Source organism: Sceloporus occidentalis, unplaced genomic scaffold (assembly GCF_023333645.1).
Source record: "Sceloporus occidentalis isolate IW3139 unplaced genomic scaffold, rSceOcc1.0.p SCAF_5, whole genome shotgun sequence".
Classification (NCBI taxonomy): domain Eukaryota; kingdom Metazoa; phylum Chordata; class Lepidosauria; order Squamata; family Phrynosomatidae; genus Sceloporus; species Sceloporus occidentalis.
The window spans coordinates 89351655-89376756 of record NW_028316985.1 but is presented as its reverse complement, the minus strand read 5'-3'; the positions used below and the strand labels follow the sequence as shown (position 1 = coordinate 89376756).

Genomic DNA, 25102 nt, shown 5'->3' with positions numbered 1-25102 from the left:
CTCTTTGCATATCAAGAGCCAAAAGAGTTGCTCACTTCAAAATGGATGGGTTATTCCAAGTAAGTGTACACAGCAACATTTCATTTAGTAATGAAAGAGGCCTTTCATAAAGCCAATTTCTCTGCTGGAACTGATGATGAAAATAATGTGTAGGTCACCGGCCCACTAGTGGTTTTACAATCTTGCCAACTAGCCCTATGACATGAATCAATAACAACAGTGCCAGCCAAGCACACAAAATGAGGTACTATTTACCAATATATAGAAGGGCATGTGGGAGAAGGTTTCTATGTTACTACGCTCCCACAATTTCCAACTAAAGCCAAATCTAGGTTTTTGTGACTGCAGTTTCCTAAGCTAGCATTCTTTAAAATTGCAGGTGCTTGGAAACGCTATCAAAACGTAGCACTTTCATCAGTTTAAACAAAAATGTAGAGAGTGAGATGAAGCAAGAAGCTTATAGTTAATATTGTTAAGTGTTCCAGGCACAAAGGGGAGAACTTAAAAGTTGAGAACAACACTGGGAGAGCCTCTAATGAAAACAAAATACTAATCAGACATGCAGTTGCAATGGAAAAGTTAGAATTCATCTTGGCTTTCAATATGGGAGCTTGGCAGTTGGTGCCTAGAAAATAACCCAGCGCATAAGTAAATATTTCTTACTGAGGAATTCCATTACCAGCTGGCTTGCTGCTTCTTCCAACAAGAATACAACGCAGCCTCTTATAAAGCACATCTTTAACATACTGCATTTAATTTCAGACATGTTTATCTTAATGAATCTGACTGAAATGCCAGGTCAGAAACCTCAGCACCCTTTGTATTAATCCATTCATTGGGTTCTCAAAAGCAGGTACGTTATTCTTGCTTTCCCTTCCCTGTTCTCTAGCCTGAGCTCCACACCTGTAGTACTCTGTGGATACTTCTCACGATCACCACTTCTGACTCTCTTAATACTACACACATTTGAAGCAACTTTTCTCAGATGCAGCCATCAGAAGAAAATCACAACCAAGTATCTGCAATATGTCATTCCTGAGGGTTACTGGGTGACTTTTAAGCCAGCTTCCCCTGCTCTCAAGGCTGTTTCAAGCAAGCTTTTAATATTTGCTAAGCTAATGTTTTTAATACACTGTTGACACTGTGATGAATTGAATTCCAAAACCCACCAATCAGAAGGCAGCTGAGGACCAGCCAATAGAATGTGGGCTGGGACTTTTAAAAAATCCCGGGCTGACAGTTGGAATATTGACAGTTGGGAGTCAGTTAGGGGTTGGGATCCTGTGGGATAAAGCTGGAGTGGAGTTTGGGGAGATAGTTATGTTTAGAGAGAGGGAACTATAGAGTCCAAGAGACGACTGGGTTCCGATAATTCCTGAGGGAACAGTTATTGAAGAAACTATTAGGTCCAGAGAGAGTCCGTAGTTGTTTTGGAGAGTCTTGAGGAGAGAGGCTCTGTGTAACCAGACTCAAGAAGAGGGGTTTGGAGTTACATAATTGTTTGAGAGATATCATAGCCTTGGTGGCTGAGTTAGAAAAAAGAATTGCCTAAAGAGGGACAGGGAAGTCCTGAGGTGGTTTCAAAGAATATCTGGGGAAAGAGAAATAATAATAATAACGAAATAAAGACTACAAATGTAACAAAGTAACATGTGCCGGAACTAACAACTGTTTAATGCCATTCAGTTCAAGTCATATCTGTTTAAACCCTTTGTTCAATAAAGTTCATATTTTGTTTTATCTAAAGGCTTGTCAGCCATATATCTTATATCCACGCTACTATATTCTATACTACCGAGAACCTGCCACATAAGAAAGTGGGTTCGTTACATAAATTGGGTGGCAGCGGGGTAGGATTAGGAAACCCCATAGGACTGCCATAAGGTGAAGGAGTGTGTGTCGTTACATAAATTGGCGGCAGCGGTGGGATAATAAAAGGCCCAAGCGCCTGCCACAATAGGAAGGGATTTCGTTACAGGCACTTAAAGGGATTCTGGAATACAACTAAATTTAAAAACAATGCTGCTTGGACAGTGTTGCTGGGGTTTTTGTTTTTGTGTCCTTTTTTCTTTTGTATTCACTTGTTGAATTGTTTCTTTAACCTTTCATCTCTTTAAGCCTTGCTTAAACCCAGGAACATCCCCCTCCCAGGTTATTTATTTATTTATGCTAAGAAGCAATATGTTATTAATTTCCAGGACAGTTGTATTTTAGAATATCAATTATCACCTGGAATCATGGTACAATAATGTACCAGTTATGGTACATAATTAAAACTATGGCTACCGTTATGGCATTTGGGTTGAATAAGGCATCTTGCCTCTTTCACTGCTCCTAAACCACTATTCTTACTCACCACTCCTAGGGCAAGTGGGGAGCAGTGTCTTGGCTTTTTAACACGAGATTTTATCAGTGTTTATTGTAATAATACATGCCCATATGCCTAAGGGCCACAGCACACAAAAGATTCCCATAGCAAGTCTGAAATATTCCAAATGGTAAACAGTTTAATCAGAGTATTGTGGTTGAATATTTACAATTCCCAATGCATTTCCAGAAACTGCAGGTGATGTAGAAGACCCTGTTGATTCATTTTGGCATTCTTAGTACATTTGGGCAAAACTAAAGGAAAAGAAATTAGTAGGCAACAGGTAAAATGCACATCGGTGAGAACTTTGCAGCCGTACAACTCAGATTAACAAAACCAAATTACACCTCAAGGTAAAACAGGACAGTCAGCATAGGACTGTCTCTGAATATATGCATTGCAGTAAAGTACAAATTTCAATCCACACAAGGTCACATTGTAATTTTGGGTTTTCCACTGCTTCTTGCTGTGCTTAGTAAGAAACACTACTGTCAGAGAAACCACCAGTTGAAGAAAAGAAATGCAGGGCTTTTTGACTTTTCCTGTAGAAGGCAATACTACGAAATAATACACAGTTCACTATTTGAAATGTAGGCTGTATTGTATAAAATAATAATTAAAGCATCCAGGCATTCCACAAACTCTTGAAAGAAGTTTTAAAACCTAATTCGGGAAAAAGTTTTTAAAATGAAGACTTGCCTTGCTAAAGTACCTCCTTATTAGAATTAAGATTGCAAAAGAGAGTTCTCTTTTAGGAAACTATCCATTCAGGAAGCTGCATTAGTGTGGCCACATTACCAAAATGAGGTATAAAAGTGACACAATTAGTTCCTAGTTTTGAAAACCTAGCTAAAACCTCCTAGCTGAGAAGCACCATATTTCCACATATTATGAAACACTGTTCTCTCAGTTTAGGATCATTCTGAAAAACATTTGAGGTAGTCTCAGGCAATATAGTGACTGATGGCCAAGGACACATTTGCAGAACCTCTCTGAGAATTCTTTGCCTTTAAGCTGCAGTTCTAAGGACCTGACTTCTAATTCCTTGTCAAAATTACCATATGTATACTATGAAACAAGTACTTATTCCAAAAATCAAAGGAAGAGTAAATGCGTTAAAAAAAAAGAATTAGGATTTTTTCCCTCTGAAACTGTCAGGTCAAATAAAGAAAACTCAAAACAAAGAGAATAGTTCAGTTTTCATGGAGGAGGGATGCAGCATCTGTGGTGATTAAGTCTTTTAAGAAGCAACCTGTCCTTCATCTGAGTGACTGAACTTTACTAAAAGCAGGAGATAAATTCAAAAGACAAGTGCAAGGGAGAGAAAGAACTTTTCACACTCATTGCATGCTGTTGAGGAATCTGGCTTGTTCTTCTCCTCGTGGTAAAAGAGTTTCTGCACCAATCTTGGGACCCTTCTTCTCCTAGAAATGGGAGATTTATAATGATATTTAGCTCTGATGCATTGGAATAAAGGGCAGTTTTAACACCTTATTCAGAATCAAAACAAAGGGTGCATCTACACTGTAGAAAATACTTATTAGCCTTTTAGGTATCACAAGAGGTTTTGTTGTTATTTAAGGAGGCAGCTTACCTTTTAAAGAAAAAATTCACTTACTACAGTATACTATCTATCTTAGCTTACTGCTTAAACATGCACATAACATCTTGTACATTCATACAGTTAGGGGGAAGTCTGCTTTCTGCTCATCACAGGACTAGACTAGATGATATTTTAGAGGGCATTTTTTATAGATGTGCACCTCCAAATGGTGAAAATGATCTGTCATAACATGATTTTCCTTACCTTTGTATCTTTAGTATTATTATTAACCTTTATTTATAAAGCGCTGTAAATTTACACAGCGCTGTACATACAATCTTTTAATTAGGCGGTTCCCTGCCCTCAGGCTTACAATCTAAAAAGACACGACACAAAAGGAGAAGGGAGTGGTGGAGGGAAAGGGGATGAGGGCCAGCATTTAATATGCTTTGTTTTGTGACAGGTCTTTAAAAGGTAACAAATGACTTGAGTTGCAGGTCTGAACACTGTGTCATGTATTGCTGAGGAAATCTGATTGTGGGAGGGAAAAGGGGTCAATCACAGGGAACAGACATTCCCCATAACATATAGTTTGCTTGACTGAGAGACCTCTGCTCAACTGACTTTGGAACTGAGTCTGGGAAGACTGGTAACTGGTAAAGTCTGATGTAGCGTTGGAACATTATCCCTGGCCAGCTAGAGCATACATAACAGTCAGATGTTGCTGCACGATAGTAGCTATTTTGGAGGTATTAATGGAGTATTTAGGAAGATTAATTTATTATAAAATGTTAAAAGAAAAGGGACAGAGCTTTAGGGTCAAAGTGGGATATAAATGAAATGAACAAATAAAGAAACAGCATCTTTTCAGAATAGTATGAAACTGGTCAACAAATCAGTCCATCTCTCAACTTTGTTCTCATTGAATGTTCCACTGTGAAAGCTTTTCTATGCTGTAAATAAATGGAGAGAGTTTGATTTTGGAAGATAGCTTTTGGGTTTACTCTTACCTTCAGCATTCCATCACGCTCCCATTTAAAGAGACCACAATTGCTGGAAAAGGAGGACACAAAAATCAGAATAGGTTCAGTTTCTGTTGATAGCAGTCCTGGATCCTCCCCCTTCTTTTAAAAAAGATTTTGAATTTTGAGAAAAACCTACAAGGCTTGTATGAAGTCACTGTTTCCTGACAGCTACACTGTGTTACTTCAAATAGGAAGCACATTCTCAACACCTGTATTTAGTTCTGTCTCTAAGGCCTGTTACAGACTGCCAAAATAAAGCTGCTTCGGGTCTCTTTGGAGGTATGCTGTTTAAATGAAACATGGGTCCTAAGAGTCCGGAGGTCGCGCCAAACCCACACTCCATTCCTAAGCACTGGAGTGCAGCTTTGGTGCAGCTTTTGGATTCTTAGGCTGCATGCATCATTTAAACAGCATACCTCCAAAGAGACCCGAAGCAGCTTTATTTTGGCAGTCTGTAACAGGCCTATGTGAAGTTTAACTGGAAGCAGCTTGCTTGCTAGCACTATTCTCGCGCTCAAAATGTGCTCTTTCCGTGATGCTTAGTATAAACTAGTAAATAAAATGTCACAGGGTTTAAGGAATGTGGAAATGTCTGTTTCCGAAGATGACAACAACCACTACAACCAAGTCCTCCTACCTGCAGTGTTTTTTGGGAAGCTTGTCAAGAGAGATGGCTCTGTTCCCACAGGGGCACTTGAAAAATCGCTTCACACCATCATGCCAGAGATACTCGTGATTTTGTTCAACACATGAATCCAGGAGTTTGAAATAGGTGTATTTACACTTCAGTGTAAAAAAAAAAAAAGAGAGAGAGAGAGAGAAAGAGAAACACGGTTGGGGAGAAGGAAGAAAGAGAAGTTCAGAAAAGGCTTTGAAAAATTTGGCAGTTTTTTATTTAAGAGTCTTGATATCATTAAAACATGACTTACTGCTAGTCAATAACTACAGTTTCCTTTGGGAAACACAACGAAGCAGGTCCCCATAAAGTTATATTGGAAAGGACAGTTAGGAGGTGCTGTCTGTTTCACAGCTTGGAAAAGTTACTTTTTGAGGTTTTAACTCTGAAAACTGTAGCCTTGCAGGGTTATAAAGCAGGACAATTTTGAGTCATTGTTAAAAAAGGCAACCTTTGCAAGCTCTGCGTCTGCCCCCTCTCCCTCTTTATGACTGCTTTTTTGGGCCACATTTGGCGTAATTACTGGCAAAGCATAGAAAATACAAAAGATTTCTGCATCATGTATGGGACAGTTGAGGAAAAATCCATTCATGTATAAAAAAAAGCACCACCTATGAGTGGTTAAATACAGGTGGGCACATTGACCACAAGCTCTTTTATACAGCGAGGAATTAAGTGTAGCATGATATATTGAATGTTGGACTTGGACCAGGAAGATCTAGCCACTGGACAGTTGACTAACTTACCTCAAGAAGTAGTTGGAATATTATCTACCTTGTGGGGTTATTGTGATAATAAAATAAAGTTAAAAGTGGATCTGTACAAAGAATTTGAGGCTGTGATAGGACAGAAAGACTAGGCCTTTTGTTGTGGATATTTTTTTCTGGAGAGCAAGTGGTCTGTGCTAAGGACTAAGATGGATTCAGGTAGAAAATTTGTAATATTCACAAGTACTGCAAGAGTTAAACGTGAAGTAAAAATGGTTTTGGGTACACATAAACCCAAGGGTTAATATGTTTCGAATGTCAGAGCAATTTTTGAGAATGCAGATTTTCAATGACTTGACACAGCTTTGGCTGCTTTCAAAATCAAGTCATGTCATAATATGACCAAAACAGAACCAGATGCCCAATCTCTGCTTGGAAAGCTGAGTTTTACTCCAACATGTATTAAGCCTCATGACTAAACCATGACTGAAAGCATGGAGTACATGAAGACCTCAGCTTTTGCAGTGTGCCACTGGATATATGGATGTCTTGTTCGTTCTGTGTAAATGCTGGTCCAGAACTAAGTAGTAAATACAATTCAGGATCAGAGAAATTTGCCACCTGGGCAACAATCAAGCAGCTATTTTACTCACTGTTTTGCATGTTGCAACACGGCATTTCACTTCTCTGATACTCCTCATCTTTTCTTCCATTTGCTCCTTTTTCACCAAGGGCTCAAAATAACGTTCCTGCAACTCAGCCTCAAACTGATAGAAGAGAGAGATGGAATTTTTATATTGGTGTGCAACCTTTAATCTTGATGATATAATGCAGCATTTTAAAAGTGGATTTATCAGACAGCTGAATACCTTAAAAAACCTAGGAGATAATTTTCTCTACCTCGCAAAGGAGAAGACTAGTAGCTAAGGCTGTATATTCCATAGAGATTTTTGTCTCCAACTCCTATTGCAATGGTGGCTGGCATCTGTTGGTGAATTATGCTGGTGTAAAGAACTCTTGCGAGAAGCAAAGATGATTAACCAGAGACTGTTTGTACTTTGGACATATCATGAGGTGATGTGACTGAATGGAAAAGATGATAATGGTTGGTAAAGTGGAAGGCAATAAATAGGAAAAGTGGAAGATTACACTAAAGCTGGATCAATTCAATTCAGGAAGCCATGGCCCGGAGTTTGGCCAGGACAGCTGATGACCAGAGATTCTGGAGGTTTTTCATTCACAGGGTTGCCGTAGGTTGAAGTTGACTTGACAGCAAATAATAAAACAAAAGTTGGACTTATGCCATTACAACCCCCTTTTTTGTAATGGAGGCTGGAATTCTGTTCTGACCATGTAAGACCAACATCCCTATCCAGTCCACCTCAGAAGTAGGGCAAGCTCCCAACAGAGCCATTTCTGTTTTGTCAGAGAATTGCTGGGGGATGAACGGGAGTGCATCCAGTTATTTTTTCTGTAGCTGGACATGCTGCAAGGATGTCATCTGAAGAGACATCCAAAGCACCCTGGAGGTCTGTTCCAATGCTTGTTGCAATGTGTCCAGCTAAAGGAAAACAGCTGAATGTTTCCTTGCTCTCAGACAACACAGAAATGGTTGTATTTGAGGGGAACAGTTATCAGGTGGTTTTTTGGGGAGCAAGAGCAGATGTAGCTATGAAGATGTACATATGCCTCCAAATGCAAGATCTCAAGTCTTATTTGTTTTACTTACACAGCTTTAATGTTAAACACACCAGTCTGATTTCTAAAGTATGTTTGATGGTAGGATGAAAGCCAATTCTGATATATCTGTGACATTCATGGCAGTACTAGTTATCTAATGTAACCGTGCACATGATTGTTCAAGATAAACCCAAGAGCACAATTCCAGACAAATCCAATTATCTTGCTCATGAGATTGGGGGTAGTGTCTTTTGCTGAAATCAGTCCAATTTCAAAGAGTTTAGAATGTCACTGAGGAGGTACCATCAACTGCCTATCGTAATACCCCACAACCATCAGAATGCTGCAGTCTTAATTTTTCACCACTCTGATCTGCAGTGCCTGATAATTTTTTTGGTTGAAGCGCTGGTAGGATTAAGAGGTAGGACTTGGGACGGGGTGACCATGTCAGAAAGGGGGTCTCTAACTATATCTGGCAATGCAGCAGCTAAATTCTTGTGTTTTCTTTCACCATACCATGAGGCAGGTGAATTGAAAACTGTCTGGCTTTTCTTTTAGCAGCTGGACAAGATCCTTCTCTTTTTCCACCTGTGGTCAAGCACTTACAGCACAGGCCATCCCAAGCAGCTATTCCAGCTGTATTGCCAATTTATTCTTTAAGTTATGAAGCAGATTAATGGGCTAGAGATTGGAGCACTGTCCAGAAAGTGGAATTGGTTGAAAAGTGGACCCCCCGCTTTTTTCCCCAGCTTGCAATTACATTTTGGATACCATGGACTCAGCACACAGACTGGAGGAGCACTGCCCATAATTTCAGAAGCACCACGAACTAAACACAAAGAAAGGAGGAAGGCCTTAGTTGGCTTGGCACCTCCCTCCCGCTACTTTGCAAGCAATCCAAAGCAAGTTTCTGTAGGAAGCAGAATGACATAAGCCCACTCTTTCCATAATGCTTGCAAATTATACATACAAGTTCCATTAATTCAAAGAAGTGTCCACTCTTTCGGTAGGCAAGCCTTGGGACCACATGCCAGTGAGTGGTCCCAAGCAAGCCTCATAGGCAAGATAAACTGACAAAAGAGCAGATCCCTCCATTTAATTAATGGAACTTGCCTGTAATTTATAAATGTTGAAAAGCAAGGCGTCAAAAAGCGAGGACTTCCTGTACTGTCCAAATTGCTTGATAATAAGAACTCATCTTCCCAGCCACTTCAAGTAATGGGGGTGCCCCTATATTATTTATTTACTTATTTACTATTACTACTACTACCCCCCATCACCACCCCCTGCCTTTTCCCCAATACAGGACTCAAGGCAGCTTTCAAAGGTTAAAAATAGACACAACTTTAAAATTCATATCATACAAAAATTTAAAATATATTTAAATTAAAATCAAAATTAAAAGCAGTTAAATGTGAGATCACTGAAAAAGAAAAAAAAAACCAAATAAACAGTAAACAGCATATTCTGAGAGACTCCATTCCCTCGAACAATCAGCCATCAAAGGCCTGCCACAAGGAATTAAAGCCTGTATTTGAGAATATGTAGAAGCTTACCTCCTTAAGCACACCTGTGTGTTTTGATCTTGCATTCAGGATCTCTTGAAATTCATCCGACTCTAAATATGCAAGCTGTTGGCGCTGTTTCTTTTCTGCAGGTTCTGCACTAGCATCACTATCTTCAAGACCAGAGAGAAAAAGAGACAGGATTAACCATTCATTGAAAACAATTATTTATTTCAACAGATGATTCCTGTTTATCGCATCTATATTAATATAATGCCATTCCACCTGAGATCTTCCACTTTCTTCCAGTCTTTTGGTTTAGATGAGGGCCTAGATGATTTTGGTTTGAGTCAAACTAGACAATTCTTAAAGCAGTTCAACAGGATACAGTGAGACTATAACACAGGTTGGCAAGACATACTCTATTTTTCTCTGGATTAAATTGTGTTCCTGTTAGAAATTATATAATTCTGTACATTAAAAAATTACTCTGTGAAAAGTGATCATTGCTTATATTTGAATCTTAATTGTTGAACACTTTTGCCTATGAAACAGAACTGTTGTGAGTTATTGCTGACATATGTTTCTGCTAAGACACCTTGAACATGTGCATGTGTCTGGAGAAGATAGCTGTTAACAGTCTTTGAGACCAATCTGTGGTAGCATTGAGCAGAACAAATGCAATGCACTTTGATGTAAAACAGTGATGTGGGAGCTTACAAAAATAAAAATATTCCATACTCTTCTTACCTTCTGAAACAAGTGTATTTTTCTCAACTCTCTCAGAAATATTTAGATTATCAAGATCAGATCGTTTTCGCTTAATGCTGTTTGGGTCCACTTTAGAAAGGATACGGCCTTTTGCCCGCAGTTTATGTATAGCAGCCATCTTTAAAAAAGAAGGAAGGAAGGAAGGAAGGAAGGAAGGAAGGAAGGATGGAAGACATCAGATATATAGCATGGGACTCTGATTAAGGCTGGTATGAAAGGCCAGCAAGGGTAATTGAAGCTGAAGATTAAATCCCTTTGTTCCTCTCTGTTCTGCTAGGCAAAGGTACCCTGCAAACGTCTACAAAGTTTGTAGTTGCCATACAAATGAGATTGTACAATTTAAAGTTAAAATTTTATAACTGCACAATTTTAAAACTACAGAATTTGGAGAATATGATTTTATTTTTATTGTTCATATTATTATCGTCCGGTTACTTAATTAAAAACCTCCTTGACAACTGCCCTGAACTGAATCTGTACAGTCTAAAAAACCACACACCGTTGAATAGATCAACTTAAAGATGACATCCTATTAACTTAATTTTGAAGAATCTTCTATCATCCTTCATACCATGTTAAGAGAAGTTGGCTCCCCACATTCCACAAACCATCACAACTCAAAGTTGGGTCTTCAGCCACACTGATAGCAATAGAACTTAAATGAATTATGTCAGTCATATCCAGGTAGCAGTATTAAGTGTATTTTTTTTTTGGGGGGGGGGGGGACTACTTACCTTTTTAGCTTCTGCCAAGGCATTCAGTTTGGGTACTGGAGGAGGCAAATCATCAAAGAAGAGGACATCATCTCCTTCAGAGACACCTGTACCAAGTCTAGGAGTTTGGGGACTTGCCAGTTTTGCAGCTTTAGGAAACTCAGCCCCTGGAGCTGGAGACCGCACTATAGATGGTCTCAAGGAAGATGGTATTACTGCTGTGTTTTCCCTACTTGTATTTTGAAGAAATCTTAAATAGAAAGATAAAAAAGCATGATTATCCTGTAGGGGAGATGAGGGAAACAGTTTAAAGTCTAAAAATTATTGGATCTCCCAACAAAAGGGAAAATTCTATCATGACATTTTTTTATTAAATTAGTTTGATTTGGTCTAGCAATGGGAAAAAGAGAAATAAATTAAATATACATGCTCAGTTGAATGTCATAGTGGAGACAGCAAAAACCCTCTTAGGAGTTCTTTTGTATCACCATAAATATAACTTTATCTAATCTCCAGTGTGGGTTAGTTAAGATTCTTGTTTGAAACTCTTGAGAATCAGTGCCAATCAGGAAAGACAATATTGATCTAGATGGATTTGTATTATGACTCTATTTTTGGTCATTTCATTGGCTTTATTTATTTATATCAATCTTTGCTTTGCACATCAACAACAACAGCTTCAGTTATCTCAGAAGCAAATTGAAAGCCTGTGTAGTTCTTGGAGGACCAGTGTTATACGGTCTCTAAAACGCACGCTTGATATCAGTCTGGCTGCTGTATTTTGCAATAGCTGCAGCTTCTGAACACTTTTCAGTGGCAGCCCCATATGGAGTGCACTACGGTAGTCTAAACGAGAGGTAACTAAAGCATGAACCACTGTGGTCAGATCTGCTTTCCACAAGAAAGGGTGCAGTTGGTGCACCAGTCAAAACTGGGCAAAGGTACTCCTGGCCACCACAGGAACCTGACTTTCCAGGGGCAGTGCTGGGTCCAAGAGCACTCCCAAGCTATGAACCTGATCTTTCACAGGGAGAGCAACTCTATCCAGTACAGACTGTGATTTCAATCCCAAGCTAGTTTTTCAGCATCACTACTGTCTTATCTGGATTAAGCCAGTGTATTAACCCACATCCAGTCCTTTACCACATCCAGACAATGATTCAGTATTAGTACACTTATACATAATACACAAATATCAATGTTCCCTTATATCATTTATTCCTAACTGCTGGATATTTAATGTTGGTCTTGCAATAGTTACAAGTATAACAATAGAAGATGTTCCAAAAAAAAAAAAAAATCCTCATGCATCAGCCTGTCACAAAACCATATATTAGTACTACCTCCTTTGTAGCTCTTCAGACTTCCTTTTCCTTGCTTCCAGCATTTGCTGCTTTTGTTGCTTAAGCAAGGCTGAAGCAGAGATAGACTGGAAAGCTGCACTTTGCTTACCACTGGATCCTGGGGACAGAAAAATAAAGTTGTGGACAAGGCGGTTTTACTCAGTAAACATTGAATGTATCATATTTTCCCTTCAAACATACCTGGTATACTGGCATTAGCCAAGTGTTTGTTTAGATTTCGTGCTCCAAAGGAGGGCACTGACAACAGTTCTTTGAACTCCTCTGAACAAGACAAAGGGTCCTTTGCCAAACCTAAAACATAAGAGATACTAGACTTCAGGGCTGTAAAGACAATTTTAAAAGTGAGCTGCTAACACTGACCTGTTTCAAGCCCTGCAAAGTCGCAGAAGATGAGGCAGTTAATTTAGCATAGTCATATATAGTGATTGCATAAAGAAGGCCAAAGCTAGAATGCTATCAATATGTAGACGACTATAGTCTAACTATAATCTGCAAAACAGGACCTTACCTATGGCACATACAATCATTCTGACTTAGCCCATTCTGGAAATATAGTCTTCCTCCTCTCCTCTCTCCAATACTTGCTTCATCTCCCCTTGCCTGTATTAAGCATGGTTTCTTATTATTCTCTGCACTAAGATTAATGCTGACAATAATTTCATAATCTGCGATTTGAAGTGGGTTTGAAAACAATGGCTAAGAGAGAATATGATTAGTATTAACCATGCTTGTATCACTGCTCAGGTAACAAAATTGCCAGAAGAAAAATGAGGAAGGAGGCTGGCTCTTAATTTGCAAATCACAATTTGGATGGAGCTAGTGTAGTATTCACACTAGGCACTAGCTACTGCAAAATGCAGGTTTTGAGGATTTACACAAATATGTTGGTGAGAGATGGCTTGCTATTTCATCATAAAGGTTCAGGTTTGCAGTGTGAGGTTGTTCACAGATCCAGCTTTGTCACTAGAAGCTCAAATGGTTTGCATTTTGTGGAGACCCTTTCACTAGCTGAAGAACCTCCTGGACAGGGTCAGTCTTACTATGGACCTAATTCACATCCAGGTTCCCACCATCCTTTAAATGACCCAGAAATACCTACTGCTGGGTTAAGAAAAGAGTTGTGAATGACACTGGCACTTAAGAACAATGGAAGATTGAAGAAAGCAGAAAAGAGTTACCCAGTCTTTGCTTTGTTTCATGAAGAACTGCATCAACTCCTTTCACAACCAAATTGGACAGAGTGGTTTGGATTTTCCTCTTAGGAGTGGCAGCTGCTGCACTAAAGAAGGAATACAGAATGACATTTAGTGGTTTAAACAGCCAGGCAGGCAGGCAGGCTCAATTCAATATTATTTTCTAAATGTTATAATTAATTTCCATTCTACAGAGGAAACCTAGACTATATAGGCAACAGAGACCTATTTTACCATGCGTCATTTTTCTAGCATCGTGACCCCTGTGACTGGCCTGCATAGAGAGAATACCCACAGAAGTATGTACTGAAATAGTCAAGGGAAATCCAGCCTAATTGTAATTACAAGAATGTTATAAAAGGCATCAAGCTGTAAGAAACTGTGCATTAAGTCAGTACTTCTCAGGCTATCTTCTACAATGATCAATTTACCCTGGCATTTTGGAAAAATTATATTTTTCCAAAGTGCCAGATCAGAGTTGTATCCAATGGGTAAAATTGTTTCTTTCCCAAAAACTTGTCAGGGACCGATCAGCCCTGGTCCAGGGACCACCACTTTGAGTAGCACTGCATTAAGTAATCCTTAGTATGAATTGTAGCCAAAATTTGGAAAATTTACTTTTTGGATTACAGCCATGCTGGCTGGGGAAATCTGGAATTTATAGTCCAAAAGATAACATTACCAAGCTCTGATCACACTATCCAAAGCTTGTTTAATGCCCATCCAAATCAGTTTTTATCACAAACTGGAACAAAGCCTATGCCAGCAGTTGCTCCCAATACCTCATTTGCCTCTCTCATCTACCTGCACTTGCCTCTGCCACTGCCAAACGTTAATCCTGGTGAATTTGAGAGCAGGATGTTTGTGGTGACTGATTTTTCTGTTTCTGCCGACTCAAGATGTACTGGATTACTGCTTCTAACATGATGGTCTTATAGGCAAAGACATGAATGGGGGATGCCAGAGTAGAAAGGCCTATTCCACAGCTTTGTCTCATCCAAAAATGCAATATTTACTCCATAAAAGATGATAGTGGCAGTTATTGTGGATGTAAAACACCCATAGTATAGGAACAAATGTCAGCAAAAGAGATTTTAAAAGGCTTTTAAACAGATCAAATAAAGTTATGTTCAGATTGTCAAAAATCTTCAAGAATATGACACCTATGAAAAGGCATGAGAGGTATCAGGTCTCTTACACAGAAGCTGCATAAGCTGCTGAGGAAACTCCTCCATAGTAAAATCCCTCCTGACAAAGCCTTTCCTTTAAGCCAAGGTTCTTCTTCATTCCCCGTTTTGGAGCCCGGTTACTCGAGAAAGTTGACTGAAGGTCTGATCGCTTTGAACTGAGCCTTCGGTACTGGGATTGTACATGATACTGGCAATACTCACATTCATTCTGAAGGAAAAGGGAAAGACAGATCAGAATCAAGACACAAAATCCTATTAATCAAAGTCTACTGTGAAATGTGAATAATGAGATCAATTCATAGACAATGTAGGAGCTGTTCTGAAACTGTAAGGTTGCCAGGAAGATTCATCCCCAGGAATACAAAGAGCCTGTCCCTTACGGCTAAGAATTAAAGCCTTAGAACAGGGGTTTCAGCTTTGGAGCCAGGGCTTGACTCAAGTGTGGACCCTTTAATCCTCCAGATGTTTTGGACAACTCCAAAAAGTATTGGTCTCAGCTTCAGAAGGGCCAAAGGTTCTGCTTTATTTTTTGTGGATTGATAAAAAGTGCTGTGTCTTACAACCAAGAAGAAACAAAAATTGGAAAGCACCCAACAGAATCTACAGAATAAAAGAGATGCATCTCTAAGTGCTCAAGAGATGACTGTTTTATTTTAGAAAAAGCATAACGTGTTTTGACCTATATATATTTCTATGGCCGTCTTCAGGTGCTGCATAAAAAAAAACAAACCTAAATATAAATATGAATTTAAAATTTAAAAGAACAATACATAGTAAGAAATGCGTAATATATGGCAGCAGATATCATTCTAATCTTTGTACTCTCCTTAAAACCTGTACATACTGATATGAAATCTAACTACAGAAATTTCTGAAACACTTGAAGTTCAAGGTTTTTTATATTAGAAGACAATTAGTGGGGGGGAGTGGGAATGAGATAGCCTTTAAGGATGTATGATGCAACAGTGCTGGAAAAAGTTTTGAGTGATTTGCAAGAGTGAGAGATCAAGCTCATAATTTGGTCCTCTAGGAATTAAAGATTTTAATTTAAAAATCCACTCTGCTTCTTTCTTTAATAGAATCTTCTGATCAGTATTATTTACTTATTAATAGCCCAAAATATGAGGTCTGTTGCAGGATGATGGCATTCCAAGAAATGACTTACTAAGGTAGCACCTGTTTTATTATTTCTTGTATTTGAAAGGTGTTCTATACATTTCCTGAGAACACCTGGGAGTATGGGTAGGTCAATGCGTTACTGAGAATCAGTCACTTTCTCTTAGCAACAGTCCCTGTGCAGCAAACTACTCTTGTTGAAAATAATTCCAGTTTGGAGGGATTCAAAATCAGACTTTAACAAGTCATGAAGCACAAGGCCTCTGCATGTTTTGCTTTCTCTCGCAGACAGCTCAATCCAATTCATCAGTTTGAGACTGACAACTGAAATGAATCTGATGAACCTCATTTTGTCTTTGGCTGTATTAAAGTTTCCTGGCATATAAAGCAAAGTGTGCATCATGCCATGGGGAGAAGAGTTACTATACACTAGTTAACAGTTATTTAGGTTCTGCATCCACAGATGGCTTGAAAATATTCCAAAAGAGCCAAATTCCAAAAAGCAAACCTTGATTTTGCCATTTTATATAATGGACACCATTTTACTATGCCATTGTAAAAATGGGATTTGAGCACCCATGGATTTTGGTATCCAAGGGGGATCCTGGAACTAAACCCCAATGAATATTTAAGGCCTTATGTATTAGATTTTTTCTCTCTCATGGTGTTCTTCAGTGCAACCATGTGTTATTGTGTTTATATGTGCAAGAGAGAGAGAGAGAGAGAGAGAGAGAGAGAGAGAGAGAGGACAGAGAAGGAGGGAAAAGAAAAGTCATTTAGGAGCAACAGTAGTACTGCTGAAGGTACTTCCACAGCCACATTAGGAAGCACAGTATATCAAGTAGGAGTTTTAGGTGTTCTCATCACATACAGTGATTTGTCAGTCAAAATATGATGGATGTGACTTTTGGCCATGTGATGAATAAGAAATCTGATTCTTCAGCCTTTCTGAATATGACATCTGGGTTGTAAGTCACAACCAAAACCATTCTGAAACTTAAATTACTTACAGGTAACAACCAAATGAGTGCTCACTGGGCATACAAGCAACATAAAACTGAGTGAGATAAACATACCAGGTTAACCAGCTGTGTACAGAGCTCTCCATTTTTCTTCCTGGACTTGCAGGTTCCCAAGTCCAGGGCCTCACCCAAAAGCAAGATTTTCTGGGGATGATCAACCGACACACAAACCTACCATGAAAAAGCAGAATGAGAGCTCAGGGGATTTATCTCAATGTCATTATCTTTCCCTGGAGGCACTAATCAAGTGTTCTAATAAATCAACAAACATGTTTATTCTGCATTACATATAATTTTTTTCTTGTCCAGTACACATTCTGCACTACATATTAAGGGTTTCCTTTCTGGTCATCAAAACTGAATTTATAATCAGCAAAGACAACCTAATAATCTTATCTTTTTTCAGTTTTTCATTCAGCTTTTTCACAGGGTATATACTACCTCACTTTTAAGATTTCTAAGTAAAGAAAAGCATCTATGAATTACAGAAGCTACTGCAGCTAAGAAGTGTTTGTCTAAGAACAAAAAAGGCAAAAATATTATTTTCTCCACCAAAAAATACATTATGCAAACTGCTTGAAAATATTTTCTTATGCAGCAATTAAGGGTCTTTCTTGCAAATCCCCTGAAGTCATATCTACCTCATCTGATCCTTCTTTTGGTTTCATGAGATTAGCATTGAGCAGGCCTATAACCATGCCTTGGTCTGTCTTCCAGTGATCCTTATGAACATCCCCAAACAGAAACAATGAGACACATCTACTGAAGTCACGTAAGTCATTCAACCGCCAAATGCTGAACGTTTTGCCCTAGAAGTGATATAGAACAATAGCCAATAAAAACACTGACATTTGATCATCTATATAAATAAAAATGTAAATGTTCATTTGTTCAAAATCTTAAATCTCTGAACGTTCTTCACCGATTGCTTTGAAATTTTGACACAACGTTCCATTCGAATACACACGTTTTTATATACCTACTATGTTTTTGTAAACCTACTATTATATAGATGTGACAGGTAAAAACTGTTGGACGTAACAGCAACACACGCAATACTAAATATTTTACAATTCCATTTCAATGTTTCCGATATAAGTCACTGTGAGCCGCCAGTCGCTGTCCTCTGGAGTTTGCTGGCCCCTGAGTGTCCCTTTGGGACCCTCAGAAACCGGCAAATGGGCCTTGGAGGATGGGAGCCAGCGGCAAGATCTAGACATGGATTGCTTCTCACATGGACAATTATATGTTGCGTGTTCTAGAGTTGGCAAACCAGACAATCTCTGTATCTACACAGACAATGGAACAACAAAAAATATTGTATAACCACAAGCATTGTGAAATTTAGTATTTCAGAAACGTGCGCTTTCTCTTTTCTTTCTTTTCCATTCAACCAAACTGAGCCACAGCAATGTGTGGCCGGGTGCAACTAGTCCTTAAAATAATGAACATTGCCAAGAGTATAATACTATAAACATGATGATATCTATCTGGAAGGATAACAGTGCAATCATAGGTGTATTTAGTTGTATCACTACGTTCAGTGATGCTTACTTGCCAGTGAGTGTGTTTAGGGTTTCATTAGAGCCATACAAAGCTACTACAGCAAATGTTGTAATATGCCTACTACTTCAGTTTCTTTTCAGAAAAGCACATTAAGAAATTCATATGGTCAAATGTTCACACACACACAGACACACATATATGCCGAGACATTTTTAAAAATTGGCACTTACTTTTAGATCTCTCAGAGATTTCAGGAGATCAGAAAAAGATCCCAAATGTCTGTTGTCTAAAAACAGCACATAAAACCCCCTTCCAACCTAAATTAGGATGCAGAAAAATAATACTTGGAGGGGCAGCTGGCTCTAGAGTGGCTTTTTGTGTAAAAGTGCTTGTGGTTTTGGTTATGATGCTGATCAAAATACCTGAGCTAAGCAACGTATAGAAAAGCAATGCCACAGGCAAAACAGGATCCAAGAATTAATAGAGTAGGGTTATATTTAGAAACAAGAATTTGGAGATAGTCAATAAGGTATGCAGAAACATATTTTTACCGGTAAAAGACAAAGAAAATCATGAAACTATTTACGTTATTGGAGCTCTGAGGAGTGACCTTCTTTATTATAACTCCAAATGTAACCCAATCTGTTTCCTCAAGATTCACTGAAGTGAGTTTGTCTTGTAATTGAGAAAGTCTAATAAACTTCCGGCCTGACATTTTTCTTTCCATCTCAACTGAGGATACACGGGGTTTTCTAAATTGAAAACAAAGAGAAGACTGTTAGAAAGACAAAATGATGGAAACTTTCTGCCACAACTTTGTGGTGGAAGCCAGCTTCACAACCTTCACTTAGGGCAACAAGTCATATTGAACTAGGCAAATGGTAATGATTTCTATACAACAGAGAATACGACTGAGGAGTTTTAGTACAAAAAGCTTATAATTGGTACTGAATACAGAATTCAGCTTCTTAAGAATTTTTGCTCTGACTTTTTAAAGAAAGGGAAAAAAGCACCTTTTATCCCTTAAGACTGCACCCAAATATTTAAACAATGCCTGGTGAAAAAGTCAAGGCCCTTTCCCATGAATATTATATCTGGAGTAAAATTATACACTCAGTATTGCATCATTTGTGCAGATTGCTGAATTTAACCTTTCTTGATGCAGAATTTTTGCTCCCCTCCCAGAATGATGCATGGCAATAATGATGATGCTCTTAGGCCATAAACTATACCCAAACAGCAAATTCAGCAAATTTTCCAGACACCTGGCTGACCTTAACCTCAGCCCTGAGTAGATTTCCAAGGAGACTTCGTGATTATTTACACTGGAACTCTTTGGCACTGGAGATTTCTGACTGACACCCACGCTGCGTCTGTTTCCAGTGACAGACTTAAGAGGTTGAGGCAGCAAATTGGGACCTGGCTTTGAAACATGGCTTTTATTCCCTAAGAAGAACCAAAAAAAGGACAGAGTCACATTGTGTGAAAACACAGTAGCCAAAATATACAGACTGAGAGTTCACTGATGGTTGCTAATGCAGACAATTTCTAACAGTGGACTTTTAAGGCTGCAATTCATCACACATCACACTTGCAGAATTTCTTTTAGAAATTAACAGCTATGGTAGCCAAACCCATTATCGCAGAAGAAAGCCAAGCAACTAATTTAGCACCAAATATTGTTTTTTAAAACTTTTTCCTGAAAGCTAGCCACTGTTAGCAACAGTGGGCAGGTTCCCAAGTTCAAAACATTTTAAACTCTGAATGCATAATTATGCAAAATTGCATTAGCCAGATTTATATTTGATATTCTTGTTGCAGAAATCATAAGACATTATGCTTATTTTCTTAAGAAAGATTATCTCATGTACACTTTCTTCAGAAGTGCATAAAGTTAAAGGCAGTCCTTTGACATGAATGTCTAGTCGCAACCGACTATAGGGGACGGTGCTGATCTCCATTCCTAAGCCAAAGAGCCAGCATTGTCTGAGGACTGCTCTGGCAGCCATGTGGCCAGCATGACCACCGAACGCTTTCAGAAGTGCACAGTACCCTTGAAATAGAGGGAAACTATCTACTATACCAGAAAGGGAAGCTGGGTTGTGACACTGAATTTTGGAGCGTGGGAAAGAAGAATTGTTGAGCTGGGTTGAAAAGCATGGTGACTCTTGAAGTTTTGGAGGCTTCCTTTCCTTTATGAAGGCAGCAGGTGATTTATCTGATCAACAGATGAAAGAATATATAAAAGAATATGCAATCCTTACCAGTGCAATTCTATACATATTAGAAAATTCAGATGCCATTCTGAAAGTGCTGATATACATTCCTAGAAATGCTATAGTACAGTGCTTCTCCAAGTAGTAAAGAAGCAACTGAAGCCAATGGGCACATGTAAGGTATCTATTTCTGGTATACAGCGCACCCGCGTTATATGCAGGCACGCTTTACACGGACTTGAGTGTATGCGCTCTAGCCATGGGGAGAGCATGGGGTGCAAGGGGCGGCGGTCCCATTCAAATGAATGGGGTGCATGCTGATGGCGCCCAGTGCGCTCCCGGGCTGTCGCATGCACGAGCATACGGAGAATTAGCCTTACATGGGGGGGGGGGGGGGTTCCGGAACGGATCCCCTGTGTAAGGCAAGGGTCCACTGTATTAGAAAAAAATACTGCTTGCTCCTACATCAGATAACCTGAGAAGCACTGCTCTAGCACTCAGACCAGACAAGATACAAGTATGTCATGGGGCAATAAGATGTTCAAAATATCATTCCATCCCATATGTGGTATGTCTTACAAATTTTGGAAATGTACTAAAAGTAACATTTAATATCCTGCATTTTCATTGTCAGATGACAAGCTACTCCATTCTGAATCATTTAAAATAATATGTATTATACCAAGTTTTGGCTTTTTTTGCTTTTTTTACAAGAAATCTCATCCATTTGGAAGTATACCATACGGCTCCCATCTTGAGGGGAAAAAGTAAACAGTATAACATTTCTAATAATCTGGATTACCACTATACCATATAAAAACATTATAGGTGATGTGCAAGTAATCATTTTTAATATGCACAAGAATACATCAGCAAACCTAAAGCATCTCTATAGTAAATAAAATTCTAGGGGTAGCTGTATTGACCATAAAACAAAACCCAAAATCAATATTGTGGTCACAAAATCAGTATTGTGTGATATATTTTGCCTAATAATTGGTTGACCTAAAAAAAAAGTATTGCCATAATATGGACCTGAATTCTATAATGAATTTTGCAACTTCCTTAATTAGGCTTTCAGAGTAGCCATCAAACAGAAGAATGTGTGACAATCAAATGTTTCCCTCCTTTATCATTTTTAATATCAGTTTGGTGTTATAACCCATGTATAAATATGAAACTGGATGTTAAACACATAGCAAGGCAAAGTGCCCACTTACCAGAGGTTTTCTTGCTAGGGCCAGCACTAACTGGCTGTGCTATTGCTGTCATTTCTAATTGTTTCTGTAGTTTTTTCATTTGTTCTTGCAATTTTCTCAACTCATCTAGGAAAGAAAAAGAATAAATTTTACATTAAAAACCCAAAATTCTGTTAAGCACAAGAGTAAATAAATGTTGTCAGTGAACACAGACAAAAATAAAGAGGAAGACATCAAGAAACCTCAAATCCTGGGTTTGCTGTAACGCTTTCAACAATTCCAAATATCTCCCTTAATACAACTTGCTCCAATAATATCACACCATACTGTTTTCACAGATTCAGACCAGCACTTCTAACCTGAAGAAAGCAAAATGCTTAAAGCAGGGCTAAGAAACTTTTTTCCTGTCAGAGGCATCATTCCTACATCAGGGGTCACATGTTGGTGTGACCAAAGCCCAAAATTGTCAATTCTTCTCTTTCTGCCACTCACTTCCTTCTGTCTTTCTGTCATCCCTTTCTTTCTTTTTTCTTTCCTATTCAACAGGCTGCCAAGGAAGTTAAAAAACCTTCTTACCAGAGGTCTAGAGCGATCATTTCCAAAGGGCTTTTGCAATTAGGCTGGAAGATGCACAGAGCTCTTGGGCCACAAGTTATTTAAAGTGCCATAACACTTTGAATTGCTAGATACGCTTATGATAAAAACCTCGTATCTGAACAGCAGGTCACTTTAAGCCATCACAAATATAACAACATTTTAAGAAACCTTGCAGGGCCTGATTGGTGGTCTCCTTTGCTGGAGCAACAGCTACAGAAAGAGATGTTCCCCGTATAGTGTCCTTCTCCTGCTCCTCTTCTGAGAGATCTCCTACATCTCCAAACAATTCAGCTACATCTTCCTTAGAGCCACTGGATTCTCCTTCGACATCTTCCACCTCTTCAGTGTAGGATTCCTCATCTTCTTCATCAAACAGCTTGTCATAGTCATCTGGCTCACTAGCTGCACCCATGTTATTGATGTCACTCTCTTCAGAAATGTGCTCTGCAGCTGCCCCATTTTCTTCCAAGAGGGAGGCTAACAGGTCTAAGTTATCATTATCTGGAAATAATTAAAACAAACAGGTCAACTTCCCAGCAAACCCAAGCACAATGTATCTAAATACAAGCTTACTATGAAACTAACAAAGCTTAGTTTAGTTGCAGTGTTCAAACCAGTCCAGAATGCCATTTGCTCTGAAAACAAATTATTAAGTGAAATACCATATTATCCCATGGAGTGAAGGCTTTCTCCTAAACTCTTTTTCAGCACAACATAGTGGGTCCTTGGTATCCGCTGGGGAGCTCAACTCTCATTAAGTACAATGGATAGTAAAACGGTGTTCCTTATACAAAATGGCAATATCAAGATTTGCTTTTGGGAATTTATGAATATTTTTGGAATTTTGGAATATATTCAAGCTGTGAATGCTTGAATCCATGTATAAAGAATCTGTGGATATGGAGGGCTAACTGTACAAGGAAAACGCAATCTTATGTACCTCTGTTCAGAAAAAGTCATATGGAATTCAGCAGGGGTTACTGCCAGGAATGTATGTGTAGAATTGCAGCCTTAGGCCCAAAGCCAAATATTAGTCCCAAGCCTGTTACAGACTGCCAAAATAAAGCTGCTTCGGGTCTCTTTGGAGATATGCTATTTAAACGATGCATGGGTCCTAAGAGTCCGGAGGTCGCGCCAAAGCCACACTCCATTCCTAAGCACTGGAGTGCAGCTTTGGTGCAGCTTCCGGATTCTTAGGATGCATGCATCATTTAAACAGCATACCTCCAAAGAGACCTGAAGCAGCTTTATTTTGGCAGTCTGTAACAGGCCCCAGTTAGAATACACTCACTGCTGAATGGCAAATAAACACTCATGTAAATTTCACTGTTTCAGTGGATCTGACTCTAACTAGAACTATCAATTGGATTTAGGCTTTATTGTCTGATATATTGACTTTGATCCCTGGTTCAATTAAAGAACTGGATAAATAGAGCTCTGACTGTAAGCCATGCAAATCCCTGCTTTCCACCTCATGTAATTCCTCTGGCGGAAGACATGATTAGCTTTGTCTATAAGGAAAGGGGAGTATTCAACGGATATGAAACACTGAGCAATAGCTGGCTACACAGTTCTTCACTCAGGTCACAGAAGAGGGAGAGGCATTTGTTGCCATCTTGCCAGTTGTTGCTGAATGAGACGTTGATGACGAGAGATGAATGAGAGCCACTTTATCATTGACAGTCATCCTCAGGTCTTGTAGACTCAGGGCCTTGGTTTCCTTGATTGAGTCTATCCATCTGTTATGCAGTCTTCCTCTTTTCCTAGGCATTATTGCCTGCATGATGTGTATTTATAAAGCCACAGATTCAAAACTCACCATCCATGTTAGGAGCAGCTGAGGCTTCGCAAAAGGATTCTTGACGTCTACAGAAACATAAAGGCAACACAAACACATGAAACCTAATAAAATCATTTTTTGAAGCTTTCATTAAAAATATTCACGAAGTGCAAGGTAACATTTTTTTTTTAGTGGGTCCCAACCATCAAATCCTTCTTGTCGGTTATCTCTTCTCAGTTAACTAACGTAGCGCAACGACCGAATGAAAAATGAGCCGACGTCTTCAGCTCAAGCATCACACGGGTGTTTTTTACAAGCAGTTAAATTACAAACTACTTTGTAATTTCAGATTTAGGGAGCAGCCAGACCTGGCCTGGGATGAATAGCCTTGTTGTCTGAAACCTTCTCTCCTTGGCTGTATCCACACTACAGAAAACAACCCAGTTTGACACCGCTTTAAACGGCAGGGCCCCATCCTATAAGATTTGCAGTTTGTGGTGGCGCCACAGAGAAACTAAACGCCTCGCGAAACTACAAATCCCAGATCAACATAGCACTGAGCTATGGAATCCTGGGATTTGTAGTTTGCTGTGGCACCAGAAGCCCTCTGACAGGGAAGGTTAAGCATCTCACAAAACCAAACACTCCTAAGCCCAGGATTGTGTTCAGGATGCAGCCAGGGCAGTTAAAGCAGTCTCAAACTGCATTATTTCCATAGTGCAGATGCAGCCCCCATTGATTTTTGTCTTAAGGTCCAAAACACACTGCAGACATAATCCAGTTTGGGACTGCTTTAATAGCCCTGGCTTCATGCTAGGGAATCCTGGGAACTGGGAAACTGCCTTACCTGCCTCTCCTTCCCTTCTTCTCTCCTTGGAACCCGCCAAAATTCCAAATGGCCGACGCTCCTCCCAGCGACCTTAGGCTCCAA

General features: G+C 39.1%; 1 protein-coding gene across 4 annotated transcripts; it reads right to left on the bottom strand.

Annotated features, from left to right (window-relative positions):
- Positions 1–2278: 2278 nt before the first annotated feature.
- LOC149312467 (protein MCM10 homolog) lies at positions 2279–25066 on the bottom strand. Of its 4 annotated transcripts, XM_089524693.1 has the most exons (20): positions 25019–25066; positions 24211–24257; positions 22560–22892; positions 21816–21920; positions 20463–20597; positions 19654–19825; positions 18966–19131; positions 17515–17682; positions 16928–17044; positions 14744–14943; positions 13531–13631; positions 12533–12643; positions 12332–12449; positions 11010–11238; positions 10255–10393; positions 9556–9677; positions 6973–7086; positions 5574–5719; positions 4922–4964; positions 2279–3792 (listed from the first exon to the last, which is right to left on the bottom strand). In XM_089524693.1, the coding sequence occupies exons 2-20, from the start codon at positions 24215–24217 to the stop codon at positions 3709–3711; spliced, it is 2610 nt and encodes an 869-aa protein (XP_089380819.1). In that variant the 5' UTR covers positions 24218–24257; positions 25019–25066; the 3' UTR covers positions 2279–3708. The 4 variants fall into 4 exon arrangements, with proteins under 4 accessions (XP_089380819.1, XP_089380817.1, XP_089380818.1 ...); XM_089524691.1 differs by lacking the exon at positions 25019–25066 and having other exon boundaries at positions 24211–24351; XM_089524692.1 differs by lacking the exons at positions 4922–4964; positions 25019–25066 and having other exon boundaries at positions 24211–24351.
- Positions 25067–25102: the final 36 nt, after the last annotated feature.

Excerpts from the sequence above, each read along its gene's own strand:
- LOC149312467 (XM_089524691.1), bottom strand. The coding sequence starts at position 24,322 with ATGAAAGCTTCAAAAAATGATTTTATTAGGTTTCATGTGTTTGTGTTG. Across the intron at positions 13,632-14,743 it reads GCAGCTTATGCAGCTTCTGT|TGCAGCAGCTGCCACTCCTA; the intron begins GTAAGAGACCTG and ends TTCCTTCTTTAG. Across the intron at positions 3,793-4,921 it reads AGCGTGATGGAATGCTGAAG|GAGAAGAAGGGTCCCAAGAT; the intron begins GTAAGAGTAAAC and ends TCCCATTTCTAG.